This window comes from Hemitrygon akajei, chromosome 11 (assembly GCF_048418815.1).
Source record: "Hemitrygon akajei chromosome 11, sHemAka1.3, whole genome shotgun sequence".
Lineage (NCBI taxonomy): Eukaryota > Metazoa > Chordata > Chondrichthyes > Myliobatiformes > Dasyatidae > Hemitrygon > Hemitrygon akajei.
The window spans coordinates 74,829,283-74,853,129 of NC_133134.1; the positions used below are offsets into that span (position 1 = coordinate 74,829,283).

Genomic DNA, 23,847 nt, shown 5'->3' on the forward strand with positions numbered 1-23,847 from the left:
ACAGCATGTCTCCCAACTGTGTTGGTTGACGATACTAGCAACAAGCCACATGTATACCAAACCACACAGTGAAAAATAAAGCTTATCGTTCATCCTTGACCTTAAAGGGTGCTTGCATTTGGCACAGAAGTGGGTGGAGTAGCTGATGTCAAGCAAGGCAGCTGGGGTGAAAGTCAATGGGGCAGTCCGATGGCTCAAAGGATGATGCATGGAATTTGAAGACAAGGCTGTGCATCGGGCAGGGAGTAAAGCAAGGGGTGCACAGTGAGTGGTGGAGTGTGGAGCAATGGGGGGGCCTTGGAATGCATGTCTACTGATGGTTACAGGGTAAGAGCTGAGACCAATGAAATACACTCCATCAGATTGAAAGTAGGCTTTTTTTTTATCATATTGAAACGTGTCGTTTGCCTTGTACTTTTAGTCTCCCCTACACTGGAAAAGACTTTGGCTATTCTAAGAGAAATTAACAGATAACTTTTGTTCCCATGTACATTGAAACTTCGAAATACATGGTGAACTGTGTCATTTGCCTCAACAACCAATGCACTCTGGGAATGTGCTGGGGTAGCCTGCCAATGTTGCCACACTTCTAGTGCCAACCTAGCATGCCCAAAACTTGCTATCCCTGATCAGTGTGTCTTTGGATTGTTGAAGGAAACCAGAGCACCAGACAAAACCCAATGCAGTCACAGGGAGAACGTATAAATTCCTGACTCCCCTCACCTGCATATCACCTCCTTTCTGGTTCCCATCCTCCTTTCCTTTCTCCCATGGTCTACTGTTGTCTCCTATCACATTCTTCTTTCTTTGGCACTTTTTCTTCAGTCTGTCGCCTCCCAACTTCTTGCTTCATCCTACCTCTCTTTAACCCCCCCACACACAAGTGTTTATTCTGGCTTCACCCCCCCCCCCCCTTCCTTTCCAAGTCCAGATGAAGGGTCTTGTACCAAAACATCATCTCTTCATTCCTCTCCGTAGATGCTGCCCAACTTACTGAGTTCCTGTAGCATTTTGTTTGCATTACAGAATCTCTTGTCTTTAATATTTTGATGGAGAGTTGTTAGAAGGGATTTGGCAGATACGTTGAAGATGAGACTGCAAAGGTGTTGCTATGTATGTGCTGGCAAAGATTACTGAAATTGCTTCATGGAGCTCAAAATAAGTTGTACTGCTATTTTTTTTCTTTCCCCATTCCAGGTGGCAGAGTTAGTAATTGACAATTGTCGCAGCAACGAAGGGGAGATCGATGGCTTTGGTGATGGATTTAAGGAGCTGGAGTATCTCAGTATGATCAACGTGGGACTCAAGTCTCTCTCCAAACTCCCAAACCTCCATAAACTGTTAAAGGTGAGCTCTCGCAGCAAGGGGTTTTGAAAAGGTGGATGCGGGCAGTGAGCTGGGCGGAGAAAGCTGTGTTTCCAAGTCTGTGGAGGGAGATGGCACTTGCTTATTTCTTCCCTCTCCTCAGTGGTGCTAATATCATCAGAGGTGTCTAACTGGTGTAATGGACAGATAACACCTGATTATCTATTTATCACATGTACAGTTAAATGCGTCACTTGTGTTAACAACCAACACATTCTGGTGCCAACATAACATACCCATCATGTTTTCAGAACACATAGCAGCAGCAAAACAAGCCCCTCTCCCACCCAGAGGTGCCAGCCTGAAGGACAAAGACCAAAGTTGGTGAGTCCAGAGGAAATGGCTCAAAGCAGTCACGAAGGCCAGTGAACCTCTGGTCACCAGGGTCACAGGTCTGTGCGAGTTCGAAAATCAAGGCAAGAAGGTCAAACCCATGATGGTCAAATCCTCGGGTTAACTCAAACAACGCATTTCACTGTATATTTTGATGTCCATGTGATAAATAAATCTGAAGAGGACTGCTGGCGAGATCCATTCCAGAATAGCACACAAATGCTCCAAATCTCTCACCGCAGCTCTGGCACAAAGAGCAAAATAAAGGTGCAGCAAGATCTTGTTCCTCGTTCCCCATTATTTGGGTGGAGGCTTGAGATTTCCCCTGGGTTGTATACCCCTGTGGGCTATGTCCACAAGGGTAACTCCCTAGCAACATAATTTTCATCAAACTCCTCATGCATCACATGGGCACGCTCCCCCATCTTATCCTCCATGCACTAAATAACATCCCATAGCCCACAGACATTTTGGGCTGAGACCCTTCACCAGGACTGGTGGGGAAAAAAGGTGGAGGAGGGGAGAGAGAAACACAGGTGATGGGTGAAACCAGGAGGGGGAGAGATGAAATAAGCAGCTGGGAAGCTGATTGGTGAAAGAGGTACAGGGCTGGAAAAGGGGAGTCTGATAGGTGGGGATACAAGGCCATGGAAGAAAGAAAAGCGTGGAGCACCAGAGGGAGATGATTGGGCAAGGAGATAAGGTGAGAGGTGGAAAAAGGGATGGGGACTGGTGCAGGAGAGGGTGGGGGGTGGCATTACCAGAAGTTCAAGAAATCAGTGTTCATGCCATCAGGTTGGAGGCTATCCAGACGGAATATAAGGTGTTGTTCCTCCAACCTGAGTGTGGCCTCATCATACTTATCGGAATGGGAAGAAGTGGGATCTCCCAGTAGCCACCCATTTTAATTCCACCTCCCATTCCCTCGACCCCTCCTTCACTATTCCCGTTTCTCCCCCCCCCTTCACCTTGTCTCCTTGCCTAACCATCGCCTTCTTGTGTTCTTCCCCACCCCCTCCTTTCTTTCTTCCATGGCTTTCTATCTCCAGCTATCAGACTCCCCCTTCTCTAGTCCAGCTGAAGGGTCTCTGGCCTGAAATGTCAACTGTACTTTTTTTTCCGTAGATACTGCCTGGCCTGCTGGAGTTCTTGCAGTATTTTGTGTGTGTCGCTCAGATTTCCAGCATCTGCAGAATTTCTCTTGTTTGTGATCTGCATAGTAGGTTAATTGGTCATTGTAAATTAAACTCGATTAAGCTAGGGTTAAATTGGTGGGTTGCTGGGTGGTGTGGCTCAAAGGTTCTGCACTGTATCTCTAAAATACTTTTTATTCAAAGTGGGCACCGTCTCCAGGAGACTATAGTTTTGATAGCTGTGCTGTCAGTAACTGCTGTGAGAATTGAGAAGGTTTTGGGAAGGTAGGCTTACAGATATGGGGTGTTGGCCAGACCAGGGCTTATTGAGGGAAGCTAACTTTCATCATCCTTGCTCTGAATGGACAGAACAGAGGTGACCATGGGTTGTTGGATGAACAGGTGTGGTTGGGGGGGGGGGGGGGGCTGGAAATTGTGAAATGTCTTTGGGATACAGCACAGGTGATCTTGGGGTGTGGGTGCTACACTGACTACAACTTAGGTTGGCAACCTAACCAGCATCTCAGATAGAAGCAGCAACACACAAAATGCTGAAGGATCTCAGTGCGTCAGGCAGCATCTACTGACCTGCTCCTTGACAAGACCCGGGATCAGAATCAGGTTTAGTATCGTTGACGTATGTCATGAAATTTGTTTTGCGGCAGCAATACATAATAAGAAAATTAAGTAGTGCAAAATGAACAGATCCAAAGAAAAACATTACTGAGGCAGTGTTCCTGAGTTCATTGTCCATTCAGAAATCTGGCAGAGGGAAGAAGCTGTTGTTAAAGTGTTGACTGTGTGTCTTCGGGCTCCTGTGCCACCATCTTGATGGTGGCAATGAGAAGATGGCTTGTCCTGGGAAGTGTTGGAGCACCCACCACCTTTCTGACTATTGTCCCTCTTCTTTTCAGTCCTGATGAAGGATCTTGACCTGAAACAGGCTCCATAGATGCTGCCTGACCTGCTGAGTTCTTCTATCACTTTGTCTGTTGTTTAAAGGTGTGAGGGCCTTTTACTTCCAGGGTTCTGCAGTACAAGTTCTGGCATCCATTGCTTGGGTGGGATATATGGAAAGAGAATAGCCTGGATTTGCTGGAGGAACTCAACAAGCGTCTACAGAGGGAAATAAAGAGTCAGTGTTTTGGGCTGAGACCCTTCATTAGGTCTGGAAGGTGATCGGTGGAAGATGGCAGGAGGAGGAATCTGATTAGTAGAGTGGACTGTGTGAAGAAAGGGAAGGAGGAGAGGAACTGGGGGGGGGGGGGTGATGAACAGGTGAGAAGGGAAGAAAGCGCTCAGCTTGTTTACTCTCCCCATTGTCAATTCACACACTTTCCAAGAGCATCTGGCAATGTCCATAAAGCTCCAAGTTCAAAGTCAAAGTAAACTTATTATCCAAGTATGTATATGTTACTATATACTACCTTCAGATTCATTTTCTTACAGGCATTTACAGGAAAATAAATTCATAGAATTTATGAAAATCTATACATAAAGACAGACAACCAATGTGCAAACTAAGGCAAATTATGCAAATAAATAATACCGAGATGAGTCCTTGTGAGTGAGTATATAGGTTGGTGGAATCGGTTCAGAGTGTTGGTGAGTGATGCTTCTATGCTGGTTCAGGGTCCTGATGGTTGAAGGGGTAATAACTGTTTCTGAACCTGGTAGTGTGGGTCCTGTGGCTGCTGTAACTCCTTCCCAAGAGAGCATGGCCTGGATGGTGAGGGTCCTTATTGATAGATGCTGTTCTCTTGCGACAGAGCTCCATGTAGGTGTGCTCAATGGTGGGGAGGATTCTGCTGGACCCTACTTTCTGTAGGCTTTTCCATTCTTGGGCATTGGTGTTTCCATACCAGGCTATGATGCAACCAGTGGGTATACTCTCCACTGTGCATCAATAGAAGCTTATCAAATTTGTAGGAGTTGTGCTGATTTTAAGAAAATAGAGGTTTTACAAACTGCTGATGTCCTTTTTCTTTCCCCCACAGCTGGAGCTCAGTGACAATTCCATCTCAGGAGGGTTGGAGTTACTAACGGAGAAGTGTCCCAACCTTGTGTACCTCAACCTCAGCAGCAATAAGATAAAAGACTACAGCACAGTGGAGCCTCTGGTAGGTGACTGATGCAAGCTCAGCTCTACTTCTGTTCATAGTCATAGAGTACTATAGCACAGAAATGGGTCCTTTTGGACCTTTTACGTGCTGAACTGTTATTCTGCCTAGCCCCATTGAACTGTATCTGGACCACAACCCTCCATACCCTTCCCATCCTTGTACTTAACCGATAGTCTCTTAAATGGTGAAATCAAATCCACATCCACCACTTCCATTAGCGGCTCGTTCCACACTCTCACCATCCTCTGAGTGAAGAAGATCACCCTCATGTCCCTTTAAATATTTTACCTTCAGTTCTAGTCTCACCCAATCTCTGTGGTAAATGCATGCATTTACCCAATCTCTACTCTTCAATATTTTGTATACCTCCATCCGATTTCATTCTATTGCACTCCAGGGAATAAAGTCCTAACCTTTTCAATGTTTCTCTGTGACTCAGATCCTCAGGACCTGACAGCACTGTTGTAAATTGTCTCTGTATGCTTTCAGTCTTGTTGATTGATGTTGGAAGGGCACCGTGGTTTGACTGTAGGGTGGAAACTGGGTAAATGACTACAGCTTTATGGTGACATCTGACCACAGTGACAGGGCTGCATGGTAGCATGGTGGTTAGTGTAAGCATTTGCCAGTACCAGCAATAGGGGTCCAATTCCCACTGCTCTCTGTAAAGAGTGTGACCTTTGACTTCGTGGGTTTATTCAGGTGCTCTGGTTTCCTCCCACGTTCCAAAGACAAACCCGCTAGTAAGTTGTGGGTGTGCTATGATAGCACTTGCAGGCCACTTGCAGGCCACCCCCAGAACATACTTGGGTTCGCTTGATATGGGAAGAACATGCAAAGTTTCTTACAGAGGACACCAGCTTGAGCTCAGTCTCCTCAAACTGAGTTGCATTTGGTTGTTAATGCTACCTGACCTGCTGAGTTCCTCTAATACAGGGGCTCCCAACCTTTTTTCCTGCCAAGGACTCCTGCCGTTAACACACTTGCATTTTCTACTTTACAGTCTCAATGAAGATGTGCCACTCGATAACACCCATGTGACCAATTAACCTCCTAATCTGTATGTCTTCAAATGTGAGAGGAAAGCAGAGCATGTGGAGAAGACATGCAGTCATGGGGAGAACATTAAAAATTCCTTTATTTCCTGCATTCCTTTGTATATCTTAGCCCCTCAAGCACATCGTATCTGATGCCAGATCCCTCAAGATTGATGTATTTGAAGGTTAACTTTAAAACCAGCCCAAACATCTAATTCCATATTAAAAGTCCTGTAGGCTGTCTCTGGTTAACATTAATGGCAATACCTTTCTTTTTCAAACTTCAGAAAAACCTGAAGCATTTGAAGAGCTTGGATCTGTATAACTGTGACATCTCCAATCCCAGTGACTACAGGGAGAACATTTTCAAGCTCCTCCCCCACATCACCTACCTGGACGGCTTTGACCGAGATGATCAGGAGGCTCCGGAGTCCGATGACGAGGGTAAGAGATGATTGTCTTGAAACTAGGGCATTGGTAGGGTGGGGTGGGCACTTTCTGTCTCAGTCTTGGTCCACTGACTCTGAGCCCACCACCAACCACCTGTCTGTGCCAACCCTGCTCTAGTTTCTTTAGCTGAACAAGTAGGGTTTTCTTTGTGGAGTGGAGGGGGATGAGAGGTCATAGAGCACCATAAGCACAGAACTAAGCCCTTCGGCCCATCTGGTTCATGCTGAACTGTTAGTTCCATTGACCCGAACCTGGGACAAAACCTTCCATGTTCCTCCCATCCATGTATTTATCCAAACTTCAGAATCAAGATCCAGTTTAATGTCACTGGTATATATGAAATTTGTTGTTTTTGTGGCCACAGTACAATTCACTACATAATTTTTTTTAAACTAAAAATTGTAATAAATGTATATTAAAAGTTTAAGTAGTGTAAAAAGGGGGAGAGGAAGATGTAGTGTTCATTGTCCATTCAGAAATCTGATGGCGGAGAGAAGAAACTGTTCCTGAAACATTAAGTGTGTGTCTTCAAGTTCCTGCACCACCACCTCAGTGGTAGCAATGAGACGTGGGTATGTCCTGGGCGGTCCTTCAAGAGAACCACAACTTTGTCGTGTTTTGGAGGCTTGCGTACCTCAATGACCCGGAGAGCTATATTGGCTGGAGTCAGGACTTTATGCTATAAAGTCAGGGTCACTGATGCCATAGGCATCAAAGGGTGGAGGACAGACTGAATTGGTCCATTGGTCCCACAGGTTTGAGGATTCAGCTCGGGGTGAAAACCCGACCAGTCAAACAAAATTGTTATGGAAACAGCAATGAAGAAGCTTTCTACATCTCTGTGTGATGGCCAAGGGTAGACAGTGATGGAGATCCTTCATTGCAGCCCTGAGCACTAGCAGAGTAGCAGGCAGTAAGTAATGTGGTGGCAGACCTTAATGATGGATGCTGCCTGTTTGAAGCATCTCTTTTGAAGGTGTTCTCGATGTTGGGGAGTGCCTATAATGGAGCTGGCTGAGTTTACAACCTTCTGCAGGTTTTCTCTGAATGTTGCAATTGAACCCACATCTCCCCCCCCCCCCCCCCACTTCTGCCAACAGCTCACGCCACCCTCCCAAGTGAAGAAGTTCCCCCTCAGGTTCCGCTTAAATATTTTAGTTTTTACCTATGACCTCATATTCTAGTCTCGCCCACCCTCAGTGGGGGGGGAAAGCCTGATTCAAATTACCGTATCCCCCTCAGAATTTTGTATGTGTGTGGCATCCGTCGGTCTTGATAGACCATGGATCTGCGTCTGGAGAGTTTTGATTCAGCTGCTGATGGTGGTGCAGCGTCTGTTGTGGCTGTACAGGCCCACATGGGAGTGACAGTCTCGGTTGCAGCGATTGCATTTGAAGACACTCTCCTCCAATGTTGCCGTGTTGTTGTCTTTTCAGCGAGCGCACTTTTCCTTGGCTGCAAGCCTCAGTTTCTCTTCTCCTCGCTCCACAGAGGGCTGTAGTTCTCGTCTCCAGCGTGAGCGATCGTTCGCGACGTCTTCCCATCTTTTGACGTCCAGGTCCATTGACTTCATGTCCCTTTTGCAGACGTCTTTGAAATGAAGATGAGGACGTCCCCGTGCTCTCTTGCCGGTGGTCAGTTCCCCGTACAGTAGGTCTTTCGGAATCTTCCCGTCCGGCATGCGATGTACGTGTCCCAGCCAGCGGAGTCGGCGTTGGTGGAGAAGGGTGAAGAGGCTGGGTAAGGACTTCGGTGTTGGTGACCCGGTCGGTCCATTTGATGCCCAGAACGCATCTCAGGCTGTGAAGGTGGAAGGCATTGAGACGTCGCTCCTGCCTGGAGTAGAGGCTCCAGGTCTCGCTGCGGTAGAGCAGTTTGCTGAGGACGCATGCCCTGTAGACTGCAATTTTGGTGTTCGTAATTAGCTTTCTGTTCTCCCAGGCTCTCTTGGTCAGCCTGGCGAATGTGGTGGCTGCTCATCCGATCCGCCTGTTGATCTTGGAGTCCAGGGAGAGGCTTGTCCGTGATGGTGGAGCCGAGGTATATGAATTCGTGGACTACCTCCAGCTCGTAATTGTTGATGTTGATGACGGGGGGTTGTTCAACGCCTTGGCCCATCATGTTGGTCATCTTCAGACTAATGGTTAGGCTGAATTCCTGGCAGGCTCTTGAGAGGTTGTCCATAGGTCGCTGATGAGTACTTCACGGACCTTGGATTTTGCCCTCAGCCGGGACAGACTGAACAGCCTTCCGTCTGATCTGGTATGAAGGTAAACTCCATCGGTTGAAGTTCCAAACGCATGTTTCAGCATGACTGCAAAGAAGATGCCGAATAGGTTGGGAGCAAGCACACAGCCCTGCTTCACACCGCTGCAGATGTTGAAAGCCTCTGAAGAAGAGCCGTCAAATTGAATGACGCCTTTCATATCCGCATGAAACGAATGGACTATCTTGAGGAGCCTCGGAGGACAACCAATCCTGGCGAGGATTTTAAACAAACCGTCCTACTAACAAGGTCGAATGCCTTTGTGAGGTCGATTTAAAGCGACGTAGAGTGGTTGTCTTTGCTCTTGGCATTTCTCTTGCAGCTGTTGAAGAGAGAAGATCATGTCGATTGTGGAACGTTCTGACCTGAAACCGCACTGAGATTCAGGGTATACCCTTTCAGCAATTTTTTTTTTTCCTTTTCTTTTTTTTCTTCTTTTTTTTCTCCCCTGTAGTTTGCCCAGGACCACGCGGGCGAAGACCTTCCCAACAATGTTCAGCAGCGAGATTCCTCTGTAGTTGTTCTGTCCCCCTTGTTCTTATAGAGGGTGACAATGTTGCAGTCTCTCAATGTCTTGCGGCACTGTTCCCCCCCCCCCCCAGCACTGACAGAGTAGTTCCAGCAGGTGGTTGAGCAGAACTCCCTTTGCACACTTGATGACCTCTGGTGGGATGCCATCCAACCCTGGTGCCTTTCCAGTGGGTAATCTGTCGATGGCTCTGCTCAGCTCTTCAGCAGTCGGCAGTACGTCCAGCTCCTCCATGACCGGTAGGCATTCCACGGTGGCTAACGCGATGTCCGAGATATCATTTTCCTTGGAGTAGAGTTCGGAGTAGTGCTCCACCCACCTCTCCATCTGCTTTCTTTTGTCTTTGATGACCTCGCCTGTCCTGGATTTCAGTGGAGCTGTCTTGCTCTGGGTTGGACCGATGGCTTTCTTGATCCTCTCACACATTCCGCGAATGCTGCCTGTGTCGACTGATAACTGGATGCTTTCGCATAGTTGTAGCCAGTAGCCATTTGCACAGCATCTGGCTGTCTTCTGTGCGTTGTACCTAGCTGTCCTCAACGCTTGCAACGCTGCCTGAGTGGGTTGGTGTTTGTGCTTCTCCTCGATGGTCGCATTGAGCTCATTCGCGCTTGCCTCGAACCAGTCCTGTCTCTTGCTCCGCACGATGGCCTCTCCCTCCGTCGAAAGCAACCCCTGGCGCCTTGCTCTATGCCAATCGAGCGCAGGCTTATAACCAGTAGACTGCTGCTTTCCGTGTTTTGAAGCCGCGGTGAGGCGACACTGGAGTGTCCTCTCCAGGGCGCAGGCCTGGGCAAGGTTTTATGAGAGATCGGCAGTTGCCCATGCAGCAAGTCTCCCCTCTCCACGCCACCGATGCTGTCCAAGGGAAAGGCAGGGGCTGATACAGCTTGACACCGGCATCGTCGCAGGAGTTGCCAGAACGAGGTTGAATGTAACATCGGACTGCCTTAGGGACTCCGGCTCAGGGTTTACTCCCGAAGCCTTTCCCATGATTGGGTATGGCCGCAAGGCAGCAGAGGTTTAAAATCAGTTTTCCTTCTCTTAGATGGACTGCCTTCCCAGGCTGACGAGCTCCATCTACCCGAAGCACTGGTTTTAAGGTGCCAGGACCCACCTTCGCCCCTTCTCCTGTCAGTAGAAACAGTTCCGCTAGGCTTGCAGGCTAAGCCACACGAGAAGGCCAGGAGTTGGACTTGGTTGCCAGAGGCTATTTGAGACGCACGCCATGAGGAGCACTTTTTAAGCAGTGGGAGCTTGTCCCCACTACCACTCCTCGGCTTGACAACCTTGGAACCGGATTTTGTATACCTCTTATCAAATTTCACCCCCCCCCCACCACCACCATTCTCCTCAGTTCCAGGGAATAAAGTCCTAACCTCTACTATGTTTTTACTATAACTCAGGTCCTCAAGTACCAGCTATATCCTTGTAAATTTTCTCTGCATTCTTTCCATCTTTATCAAGGTGTGTATGAGCCATTGATATGCAGTGCTGTTTTTCCCAGTGCAGAAATGGCTAATACTTTGCAGCATAATTTTAAGGTGACTGGAGGAAAATATGGTGGGTGGGTGTGAATATGCTGCTGGAGGTGGTGGTACAGGCAGATGGGACACAAGAGGCTCTTGGATAAGCACATGGATGATTGGAAAAATGGAGGGCTATGTGGGAGCAAATGGAGTAGGTTAAAAGGTGGGCCAAAGGGCTGTACTGTGCTGTAATGCTCTATTCCTCCCATTCCCCATCTACTCACCCACTTGGTCGTGACCAATTAACCTACGAGCTCTCACGTCTTTGAGTCACACAGTTGTGCATCAAGGAGGTGTGTCCCTTCATCCCAATTCATTTGGGATGTGATCTGAGCACCTACATCCCCCGAGGGGAGACTCCACACAGATGGTCAGGATCGAACCCTGTTTGCTAGAACCACCTGTGCCAGCTGGCTCCTTCTCCATATCTGTTCAGTCTGAAGGTTCAGGCACTATGGTAGCATAGCGGTTAGTGCAACACTCTTGCGGCTTGGGGCATTGAAGTTCAATTCTGACACCTGCAGGGATTTTGCGTGTCCTTCCCGTGGAATGCTTGGGTTTTCTCCAGCTGCTCTGGTTTCCACCCGCAGTCCAAAGGTGCATCGGTTAGTAGGTTTTGTAAATTTTCCCATGATTGCACTAGAGTTGCTGGATGGTGTAACCTAATCCACACTGTATCTCCATAAACAAGTCCCCTCCTAGGTGTCAACCTAGATTGAACCATCTTTGGTCATTGGCTTAGGGAGCTGGATTTCTCTGCTGTCTCGCCAGGTTGGTATTTCTCCCCCACTCTTTCCCCTAAAGCAAACGAAGCCTTGTCCAAAGCTGCTCTGGGGTTTATTGTATTCAATTTTCCAGGCTCTGAGTTATAGTTGGTAGATAGCAGCACATTAGCATAGCAGCCAGCATAACACTTCACAGCACCAGAGATCGGAGTTCAATTCCTGCCTCTGGTTGTATGCTCTCCCTGGGACTGTGTGGGTGTCGCACCCATGCTCCAGTTACCCCTCACTTCCCGGAGATGTATGGGTTAGAATTAGTTGCATGCTATGTTGGCACCAGAAGCACAGTGAAACTTGCGTTTGTCCCCACATCCTCTAACTGTGTGGATTGTTAACAGAAAGAATGCGTCTCACTGTTCTGATGTGACAAAGAAAACTAACCTTTATACAGTACAGAAAGTCCGTTTGGCGCAGCTTACCCATGCTGACTAAGTTGTCTACTCAGGTCATAATATCGTTTTCACGCTACAGTTTATTTTAACCATCTGGCCATGGAGAGGATATTTCTAATAGTGGGGAAAGTCTAGGACCAATGGACACAGCCTCAAATAGAAGGATCTTCCTTTAGAACAGTAATAAAAAGTAATTTCTTTAACCACAGGCTGAATCAGTAGAATTCATTGTCACAGGTGGCTGTGGAAGCCAAGCCATTGTGTATATTTAAAGCAGAGGCTGGAGTAAGGGCGTCAAACTTTACAGGAAAAAGGCAGGAGAATGGGGTTGAGAGGGAAAATAAATCAGCCCTTATCAAATGGCAGAGCAGACTTGATGGACTGAATAGTCCTAATTTTGCTCCTTTGACTTGTGGCCTTCCAGAGGTAAGTTCAGGTAAAATATCTTAACGTTTCCTCTGCAGAGGAAGACGAAGAGGACGAAGATGGAGCGGCAGCAGCAGGGGGTTACTACGAGGAGGATGAGGACGAGGAAGAAGATGAAGAGGAGGAGGATGACGAAGAAGAGGAGGATGACGAGCCCGAGGAAGCGGAGGAGGTCGGATTATCCTATCTCCTAAAAGAAGAAATTCAGGTTGGCTTCTAGTACCTGGTGCTGAAACAGAGGGGTCCACTGAACACTTAAGAAACAGGAGCAGCAATTGGGCCACATGACCCCTCTGGTTCACCCCCAACTACCTTCTCGGGGGACTCCCATGGTCAAGTCGACCTTAAAAGATAAAGCAGAGTACAGTGGATTCCAGTTAATTGGGACATTTCAGGACCAGTACATTTTGGCCCAACTAAAGTGGCTGTCCCAGTTATCTGAAGTTTCATGGAAAGAGTTGAAATGTTTTTTTAAAAAAGGAAACTGAGTAACAATCGTGTATTTAACTGAAATACAAAGTAAATTAGAACACTACCAAAGCTGCAGCAGTACTATAAAACTCTATAGTTCCTGATACTTGTAGATGGAGGAATTCATCGGAGTCTTTTGAATGTAAATTTAGCAAAACGGTGCAGACACATAGTGCAAATCTAGGGCTGTCTTCATAAAATGCTCTCCACAATTGCATCCTCTATCTTCATTTTCATTCTAACATTCAAGACATTGTCGATGTCATCAAATTCTGTCATTTTTCACTTGTTGAGGTAATGAAACCTTTTCATTTTCACTCCGTCATTTTTGGCATCTCCAAGCCTAAATGCTTGAAACTGCAGTGAATAAAACAGTTCTGAATTGTCTTACTGTTTATTTCTCGCCAACTATCAGTGACAAAAATCACTACCTTTTGAACAGAAGTGCACCCAACTGATGCTCTAAGCATAGCCGCACAAGTGAATGTAAATGACACTAGATAGAAACTGTTTTGGGGCAACAGTCACCTGTCCCAATTAAATGACATAATATCCCAAATAAACAAAGGAAATCTTGGCTATTTTCTTGATTTTTTTTTAATCTTTGAGTTACCTCAAATAAATGGCTGCTCCGATTAGCTAATGGTCCAATTAACTGGAATCCCCTGTATTTCTAAATGGTAAAAAAAAAACCCAGAAGCAAAGAGATCTGCAGACTCATGTATATAGATCATTAAGGTTGAGCCTGGGCCACAACTATCTTAGATTGTCAAAGGTGCTGCATAAATGAAATTCAATTCTATTTATTCCAGGATGATGAAGATGATGACGATTATGTTCATGAAGGAGAAGAGGGAGAGGAAGGTGATCAAGGTAACTTTGTGACTTAAAAACCATTGTGTGTGCTTGAATCTGACCTGCCATTTGGTCGTGGCTGGTTTCATGATTCAAGATTGTTGCATGTCATCTCCCATACACAAGTGTAAAGAAGAACAAAATAATTGTTACTCGGGATCTGATACAGGTAAAACAAAAAATGCAAGAAGATGGGGAACACAATAATTGTAAAAACATAAGATGGCTTATATATAGTTGCAAGAAAAAAATCTGAACCTTTTGCAATTACCTGGTTTTCTTCATTAATTACTGATCTACATCTAAATCATAATACACAATCTACCTAAACTAACAAATTGTATCCTTAGTGTCTTTATTGAACACATCGTTTAATCGTTCACAGTCCAGACTGGAAAGTATGTGAGCCCTTGTATTTAATAGGTAGAACCTCCTTTGGCAGCAATAATCACTACCAAACATTTCCTGTAGCTGCTGATCAGACTTGCACAATGGTAAAGAAGAAGAATTTTAGACCATTCCTCCATACAAAACTGTTTCAGTCATCAGTATTTCTCGGATAGCTTGCGTGAACAGCTGTCTTCAGGTGATACTGTAGTATCTCAATTGGGTTAAAGTCTGGACTCTGACTTGGCCATCCCAAACTCAACTTTTCTTCTCTTTAACCATTCTGTTGTTGATTTACTCTTGTGTTTTGGATCATTGTCTTGTTGCATCATCCAACTTCTAATAAGCTTCAAGTGATAACCGCTACCCTAACATTCTCCTTTAAAATGTCTATATACAATTTTGAATTAATTGTTCCCTCAATGATTGCACTCTCCAGGCCTTGAGACAGCAAAGCAGCCCCAAACCATGATGATTTTTCCATCGTGCTTCACAATTGGGATGGGTTTTGTGTTGGTGTTACTCCCAACATAGCAGAGGTGTATTTCTACCAGCAGTTTAAACTTTTGTCTAATCTGTCCAAAGAACAATGTCCCAGAAGTGTTGTGGACTGTCCAAGCAGTCTTTTGCAAACTTAGGTATACAGTACTTTTTTTAAAGAGCAATGGTTTCCTCTGTGGTGTCCTTCCGTGAACAGAGATTCCAGCAAGTTCTGGAGATTTCTACAGGTCTTTGCTGTTCCCCTTCTTTTTCATCTCCTTCAATATTGCACATTGTGCTCTTGGTGTGATCTTTGTGGGATCCCCACTCCTAGGGAGAGTAGCAACAGTACTGAGTTTCCTCCATTTGTAGACAATTTCTCTTACTGTGGACTGATGAAAACTCAGGTCTTTAGAAATGCTTTTGTAGCTGTTTCCAGCTCCATGCATCTCTACAATTCTAAGGTCCTCTGAAAGTTGTTTTGATGGAGACATGGTGCATATAAATGGATCTTTCTTGAGAAGAGCAGGCTCTGTCAGTAATCTGATTTGGTGTCTTTTTTTATTCGGGCGGGACCCCTCTCACAACCCACACCTCCGATCTCATCTCATTGACTGAAACAGCTGACTCCACATAAGCTTTTGAAGAAGGCATTACCCAGAGGTTCACATACATTTTTTTTTTATGAACCTAGACTGTGATTGCTTAAATGATGTACTCAGTATTGATGAGAAGAATACCATTTTGTGTTATTAGTTTGGGCAGATTACGTTTATCCATTGTGACTGGATGAAGGTCAGACCACGTTTTTATGAGTAATTAAAACCAGGTAATAGCAAAGGGTTCACAAACTTTCTTGCAACCATACATAAAATTGTATGTCCATAAAGTGAGGCTAGGCAGTGTCTAGTGTCCGGTGACTGTCAGGAAATGAAGTAGTGGTGGTTGGGAGTTTTTCCCCTCCCGACCTTATTCTCCAAATTCTTCCTGTAACCTTTGGTGTCCTTACTAATTATGAACTTGTCAAGTACCGATTTTTAAATATACCCTACCCAATAGCTTGGCTTTCACAACTGTCTATGGCAAATGAATTCCACAGATTCACCACCCTCTAATTAAAGGAATTTCTTTTCATTTCTGTTCCAAAGGATGTCCTCCTATTCTGAGGCTGTGCCCTGTGGTGATGACTCCCCCACTATTGGGGGAAAAAATCATCTCCACCTCCACTCTATCTAGGTCTTTCAATATTCAGTAGGTTTCTTTTTTTAAAAAAATTAAATTTAATTTTAATCTATAATTTTGTATACATAAGTACACATTGAGATAATATAAAAAGTAATAAGGCACTTAAAAGATAATTATGTGCAGTTGTAATTCCACCCTATTAGACTAAGCAATGACAATAATTGTTAAGAAAAATAGTAATAATAGTGGATTAATAATAATTTCCATGTATCTCTTCTGAACCATTACTTCTGGTCCAAATATTATATGTAACCCTATGTAACTACCATGTAGGATTTTGTATCCTAACTGGTTCATGTTGCTCCTGCCCCCAAACATAATTATCCAATCCCTATGTACTTACTTAATTTTAATTTATTCATGTTTTTCCCCTTTCCCAAATCTTTTCCTTTACTTGTGTTAATTCCCTAATTTCAAAAAAAACAGTAAACAACGAACCAAGGGTGCTTACATTGAGAAAAGCAGTACAAATCATTAGGAGAGTCCTCCAGGGTCTGCTCGCTTGGGGTTATGTTATAAATTCAATCCATTTATTCCAAATTTGATTAAATTTTTCTTTTTGAATTCTCAAAGAGTAGGTCATCTTTTCCATTTTAAATATTTCCAAAATAATTTCATGCCAATCTTCTAATGTAGGTGATAAATTTGGGCCACTTTCTGGTGATTGATTTCTTACTTGCCACTAAGAGCACCTGTAGCAACTTTGTCTTTCTTCTGATCCAAAAACAGTACATGTCCCAAATAAGAACGTCTCAAAGTTCAGAGGTATCTGGGTCTTAAATACCTGACCTAAAGTTCTATGAATACCTTTCCAATATAAACTTAATTTAGGGCAATCCCAGAAAATATGGAAATGATTTGCCTCCTTGGAGCCACACCTTCTCCAACACGTCATGTTTGTGTCTTTATATTTTTCCTGATATGGGGTCTTGAAGTATCTTAAAATTTTTCAACAATCTTCTCTCCAAATCAAAGAGTTAGTTGAAGACCACTGAAAGCTGCATATTTTCAGCCAAACCTCCTCTGAAAGTACCAACCTCGCTTCTTTCTCCCACTTCTCTTTAATATACAATGTGTTTTCATTTTTAGCACGTAAGAGTACATTGTATAATCGAGAAATTGATTTACTTGGCATTGAACTGTAAGCCAAATTCAGAATCTTGAAAAATTCTAATTCTACTGTTGATAAATCTGTATGTCTATAACTCTGGCTAACATAATGTCGTATTTGAAGGTACCTTTATATAAAAAAAAAAGGTCATTATGTTCTAGGCCATGTTTGTCCTGTAAGGATTGGAAACTTTGTAATACTCTTTTTTTTTTTGTGTAAGTGAGAGAGGTTGTAAGAGCTTTCTTTATCCATAGTTCAAATCTTTTATCTACTCTGTTGGGAAGAAATTCGGTATCATATGCACACCATCTAAAAAGTTTTAACATGTTATTAATTCCACATGAATTAGCCACCTTCTGCCATACTTTTAATGTAAGATTTATCCAGCTGTTTTTAGACTTTTCCAATCGGGCTATCAATCCTTTGTCTGCTATTGAGGCCTGCAGAGGAAAACTGTCAATCAATCCAAATTCTATTTCCTTCCATCTAGCCTTATATTCCTTATTACACCAGTATAACAGAGGGGTTATCTGTGAAGCATAAAAATAATTTCTCAAGCAAGGATGTGCCATACCTCCTCCTTCCTTCCCTAACTGTAAGGTGTTAAATCGAATTCTAGGTTTCTTTCCTTGCCAGATAAAGCGGGAAATCCATTTGTCCCATTCCCTGAATTGATTATCATCCACCTCTACAGGTAAAGTCCGGAAAAGATAGAGTAACCAAGGGAGAATATTCATTTTTATAGTATTTATCCTTGAATTTAAACTTAAAAAGGGTATAAAATTCCATCTATGTATATCTGCTTTTATCTTTGAAATTAATGGCCCATAATTTACCTGTGATAACGTTGAAAGATCCTTTGGCAGTGTTATTCCTAAATATTTTAATGATTTAGCTTCCCAATCAAGATCATGTGTATCCTGCAGTTTTTTGGATACTGTATAATTTAGGGACATAACCTGCGTTTTCTTTACATTTATTTTATAACCTGATACTTTCCCGAACTCATCCAACAGTGTAAACAATCCTATAAAATGATTTTTCTGGTTCACTCAGATAGACTAAAACGTCATCTGCAAATAATGCCATTTTCTGTTCAATCCCTGCCACCTTAATACCTTTTACAATTTCGCTCTGTCTGATTAGTTGGGCAAGTGGTTCAATGTATAGCGCAAAAAGGAGAGGAGAAATTGGGCATCCCTGTCTAGTTCCTCTCTCTAAAATAAAGGAGTCAGAGAGGTCTCCATTTATCTTAATTCGAGCTGTGGGACTGTCATATAAAGTCTGGATTACTTTAATAAACTTTTCTTGAAAGCCAAATCTTCCTAACACTTTATATAGGAATGCCCAACTAACTGAATCAAAAGCTTTCTCAGCATCTAGCCCCACTATCATTGTCTCTGTCCCACTCTTAGTAACTTGTTCTAGTATGTGTAAAGTTCTCCTTATGTTGTCCTGAGTTTGTCTTTGTTGAATAAATCCAGTCTGGTCTAAGTGGATGAGGTCAGGTAAAAACTTTTCCAGTCTGCGCACTAATATAGATGTAAATAATTTGTAATCTAAATTAAGAATGCTGACTGGCTGGTAATTGCCACATTCTAGTTTATCTTTCAAACACAAGGAAATCTGCAGATGCTGGAAATTCAAACAACACACAAACTGCTGGTGGAACACAGCAGGCCAGGCAGCATCTATAAGGAGAAGCACTGTCGACATTTCGGGCTGAGACCCTTCGTCAGGACTAACTGAAAGGAAAGATATTAAGAGATTTGAAAGTAGTGGGGGGGGGGGGGGGGGAGAAATGCAAAATGATAGGAGAAGACCGGAGGGGGTGGGATGAAGCTAAGAGCTGGAAAGGTGATTGGCAAAAGTGATACAGAGCTGAAGAAGGGAAAGGATCGTGGGACGGGAGGCCTTGGGAGAAAGAAAGGGGGAGGGGGGAAGCACCAGAGGGAGATGGAGAACAGGCAAACAACTAAATATGTCAGGGATGGGGTAAGAAGGGGAGGAGGGGTATTAATGGAAGTTAGAGAAGTCAGTGTTCACTTAGGAATAACTGAAATAATCGCTTCTCTCCAGGAAGGTGGAATTTCTCCTCTCTGTAATATCCAATTAAAGGTGTTTAGTAGCAATGGGACTAACTGTGACTTCAGCAATTTGTACCACTCTGAGGTAAACCCATCAGAACCTGGAGACTTTCCGGTCTTTAATCTGGAGATGGCCATGTTCAGTTCTTTAACAGTTACTGGTTCTAATAGGCATTTGTTTTGTAAATCTGTGAGCTTGGGTAGATCTAAAGGATTCAGTAAAGTGTCTATGTAGGGCTCATTTGAGGCCCGGGGTTGAGAGTACAGTTCTCGATAATGTTTCAAAACTCTCTTGAATTTTCCTTATTGTGCGCTCCACCAGCTTTGTCTTTGGATTCTTTATTTTGTAAATTGTATTATCTGCTTGTTGTTTACGTAACTTATGTAGCTTTTTTAGGTATGTGAAGAGAAAGAAAATAGTTAAGAACAATGTTGGGCCCTTGAAGAATGAATTGGGTGAAATTGTTATGGGAAACAGAGAAATGGCAGAAGAATTTAATAAGTACTTTAGATCTGTTTTCACTAAGGAAGACACAAGCAATCTCCCAGATGTATGGATGGGCCAAGGACATAGGGTAACAGAGGAAATGAAACAGATTGACATTAGGAAGGAAACGGTGATGAGTAGACTGATGGGACTGAAGGCTGACAAATCCCCAGGTCCAGATGGTCTGCATCCTAGGGTACTAAAGGAGGTGGCCCTGGAAATTGCGGATACATTGGTAATCATTTTCCAATGTTCCTTAGATTCAGGATCAGTTCCTGAGGATTGGAGAATGGCTAATGTTATCCCACTTTTTAAGAAAGGAGGGAGGGAGAAAACAGAGAACTATTGACCTGTCAGCCTAACATCAGTAGTGGGGAAGATGCTAGAGTCCATTATTAAAGATAAAATAGTGGCATATCTAGATAACAATGATAGGATTGGGCCGAGCCAGCATGGATTTACCAAGGGCAAATCATGCTTGACTAATCTATTGGAGTTTTTCGAGGATGTAACCAGGAAGTTAGACCAGGGAGATCCAGTGGATGTAGTGTACCTCGATTTTCAGAAGGCATTTGATAAGGTCCCACATAGGAGATTGGTGGGTAAAATCAGAGCTCATGGCATTGGGGGGAAGATATTGACATGGATAGAAAACTGGTTGGCAGATAGAAAGCAAAGGGTAACGGTGAATGGGTGTTTCTCGGAATGACAGGTGGTAACTAGTGGGGTGCCACAGGGCTCGGTATTGGGACCACAGCTGTTTACGATTTACATAATCGATTTAGATGAAGGCATTGAGAATAACATCAGCAAGTTTGCTGATGATACTAAGCTGGGTGGCAGTGTGACATGTGATGAGGATGTTATGAGAATTCAGGGTGACTTGGATAGGCTGAGTGAGTGGGCAGATACTTGGCAGATGACGTTTAATGTGAATAAGTGTGAGGTTATCCACTTTGGGAGTAAGAACAGGAAGGCAGATTATTATCTGAACGGTGTAGAGTTAGGTAAGGGAGAAATACAAAGAGATCTAGGAGTCCTTGTTCATCAGTCACTGAAGGTGAATGAGCAAGTGCAGCAGGCAGTGAAGAAGGCTAATGGAATGTTGGCCTTTATTACAAAGGGAATTGAGTACAAGAGCAAGGAAATCCTTTTGCATTTGTACAGGGCCCTGGTGAGACCACACCTGGAGTATTGTGTACAGTTTTGGTCTCCAGGGTTAAGGAAGGACATCCTGACTGTAGAGGAAGTGCAGCGTAGATTCACGAGGTTAATTCCTGGGATGTCTGGACTGTCTTACGCAGAGAGGTTAGAGAGACTGGGCTTGTACACGCTGGAATTAAGGAAATTGAGAGGAGATCTGATTGCAACATATAAGATTATTAAGGGATTGGACAAGATAGAGGCAGGAAATATGTTCCAGATGCTGGGAGAGTCCAGTACCAGAGGGCATGGTTTGAGAATAAGGGGTAGATCATTTAGGACAGAGTTAAGGAAAAACTACTTCTCCCAGAGAGTTGTGGGGGTCTGGAATGCACTGCCTCGGAAGGCAGTGGAGGCCAATTCTCTGGATGCTTTCAAGAAGGAGCTAGATAGGTATCTTATGGATAGGGGAATAAAGGGATATGGAGACAAGGCAGGAACCGGGTATTGATAGTAGATGATCAGCCATGATCTCAGAATGGCGGTGCAGGCTCGAAGGACCAAATGGTCTACTTCTGCACCTATTGTCTATTGTCTTGTATGCTAATAATCTAGCTGATTTACCACCTCCTTCATAATTCTTTTGTCTCAAGTAAAGAAAATTTCTTTGTGTTTCCAATGTATAAATATCATCAGTTTCACTTTATAATTTCTTAATTTCCTGTTTTAAATTAGAATTAATTTTATTGCTATCTTCAACTTGAAGTTGTTTTAATTTTCCTTGAAGGTCTGCTAATTTTTGTGCATTGAATTTTTTCATGTGAGTGGTTATGGATACAACCACCCCTAGACACTTTTGAACAAATAACATTTGAAAATTTTTCCCAACTTCCAACAATAAGGCCTGAGCACCAACCCGCTTCAGTTCAGAGGGAATACCTCTACACCCTGCATTAGAGGGCCCTCTGCAGTGTGAATAATCATAGAGAATTCTCTCCTTTTTATGTCTCGACCATATTGCTATATTCAAGTTATTCCATCTAGTTTATTTTCAGTTACCAACTTTCATTTTACCTTCAAGTCCGATTTACTCTTTCCAGTCATTTACTTAATTTATATTCTCTGTACGTTTGTGTCTGAATATTTGCAGCATTTCCTTGTAATTTGACACTCTGGTTCTCGTGTAGCGTCCTCCCCTCGCTGGCTGCCATGACTTTTGCCGAATCCTCTCCAGTAACGACTCCGGTTGGGTGATAACTTTTATAGATGATCCTCGGTCCGCCATGTCTGTTGTTGCCTCTTCTACTGTACTTTTATCCCTTTGTTGTAAAAGACTCTTAACCGAGCTGGATGCAGGGTCTGGAATCTGATACTGTTTTCCTTCAGGACTCTCCGTGTTTCCGCATATTCCTTCTGTCTGGTAAGGATCTCCGGAGCGTAATCGTGGTCTAAACTGATTTTACAGTTGCTCAACATGAAACCTTTCTTTTGCCATGCACGTTTAAGCACCTCTTCCTTCATTCTGTAGCTGAGGAATCTGACTACAATTGATCTGGGATGGGCGCCTGTCGGGGGTAGCGGAGCTAACGCACGTTGAGCCCTTTCTATCTGTAGGTCTTTTGCGTCCGGTATATCAAGACTCTCTCTAAGCTGCTTCTCCACGAAGGGAATCATCAATCCGGATTTACCTTCAGCTCCTTTGGGAACTCCGTAGATCCTCACATTTTCCCTTCTTGAGCAGCTTTCTTGGTCTGTTAGCTTCCACTGGAGCTGCTCTTGCAGCCTCAGTCGCTACAGTCCTCGCTTCGGCTTCGTCTAACCTCAAATTAGTGTTTACTATTTCTCCTTTAATATCTTCCAACTGTTTGCTGTTATCTTGTCAGAACTCGCGAATCTCTTTGAGAATCAAAGTCAAATTCACTGATTCTTCCTCATTATCTCCGTCTAGGCTAGCCGTGGGGGAGCTAGGCCCGTCATCTTGCTGCGTCTCTTTATTTTTATCAACCTTCTGGGCAGACTTTTTACTCTTGTTCTTAGACAATATCCTTGCCCTTTTTATTAATATAGTTATTCAATTTTAAATATTTGTCTAATTTCGGCTTTGGGGCAGTTTACGTTTTTTGTCGAGAGACCATTCCCTTGATGACCTGGAAGTCTGGGTCATATTCAGTAGGTTTCATTGAGACCTTCCTTCACCTTCCTCACCCATTTCTTAACTCCAGGGAGTACAGGCCCAAGGCCATCATATGCTCCTCGTATGTTAGCCCTTTCATTCATATAAGCCTCCTCTGGACCCTCTCCAGTGTCATCACATGCTTTCTTAGATAAGGTGCCCAAAATTGTTCACAATACTCCCAAATGCTGTCTGACCAGTGCCTTTATAAAGCTTCAGCATTACATCCTTGCTCTTTTATTCTAAACCTTTGAAAATGAACACTAGCATTGCATTTGCCTTCCTTGCCACCTACTTAATCTTTGGGGAATCCTGCAATAGGCCTCCCAAGTCCCTTTGCACTTATAATTTCTGAATTTGCTCTGACACTGACAGAGGGGATATGCCATGCAGGCTCTTTGCTACAACCATGGGACTAACCCACTACCTGGTGATTTTTCTCTAATCCCAAGAAATTTTCCTTTGGGTATTATAGTTCCTTCATGACTATTTTGACGGCTACAGTGACATCAGCTTCCACTACTTGTTCCAAATCTACCACCTTGGTTAAAAATTCAAGTATACCCTGTTTGCAGCTGCACTTGTTACCCACAAAGCCTGTAACCCTAACTGCAGTCAAAACACAAACTGTCCACTGCCTATGCAGTGTTGGGTCTCACTTCGCTATACTGTTGGAGGTTGGCAAAATTTAACACTGGAAGGCCCTTCCCCCATGTGTGGCCATCATGATCCATTTGGAGTTGCATTTGAACTTCCAATGTGCCCTGAAACCTCAGCTCCAGTTGCCCCCATTTCTCTTCCCCATTCTAACCAATTTTTGCATGGGCACCATCGAGGGTGTCCTGACTAACTGCATCACCATCTGGCATAAGGATTGCAAGGAATCTGACCACAAGTCCCTACAGAGGATTGCATGGACTGCTGAGGGGATCATCAGAGTCTCTTCCACCTATCCAAGGCATTTATCAGGAGCGCTGTGTACACAGACAGGGCCCTTAGCATTGTCAGTGATCCTTCCCAATTGTCCAGTGATCTCTTTGAAC

At 43.9% G+C, this 23,847-nt stretch overlaps 1 protein-coding gene across 2 annotated transcripts in view; it reads left to right on the forward strand.

Annotated features, from left to right (window-relative positions):
* The window catches only part of anp32e (acidic (leucine-rich) nuclear phosphoprotein 32 family, member E), a 37,387-nt gene that overhangs the window by 10,307 nt on the left and 3,233 nt on the right, over positions 1–23,847 (forward strand). Inside the window, exons 2-6 of one of the 2 annotated variants that reach the window (XM_073061151.1) lie at positions 1,198–1,347; positions 4,829–4,951; positions 6,279–6,435; positions 12,404–12,573; positions 13,649–13,709. In XM_073061151.1, coding sequence (XP_072917252.1) covers positions 1,198–1,347; positions 4,829–4,951; positions 6,279–6,435; positions 12,404–12,573; positions 13,649–13,709 — 661 coding nt within the window. The remainder of the gene's footprint in view (positions 1–1,197; positions 1,348–4,828; positions 4,952–6,278; positions 6,436–12,403; positions 12,574–13,648; positions 13,710–23,847) is intronic. The other variant, XM_073061152.1, reaches the window with a different exon arrangement.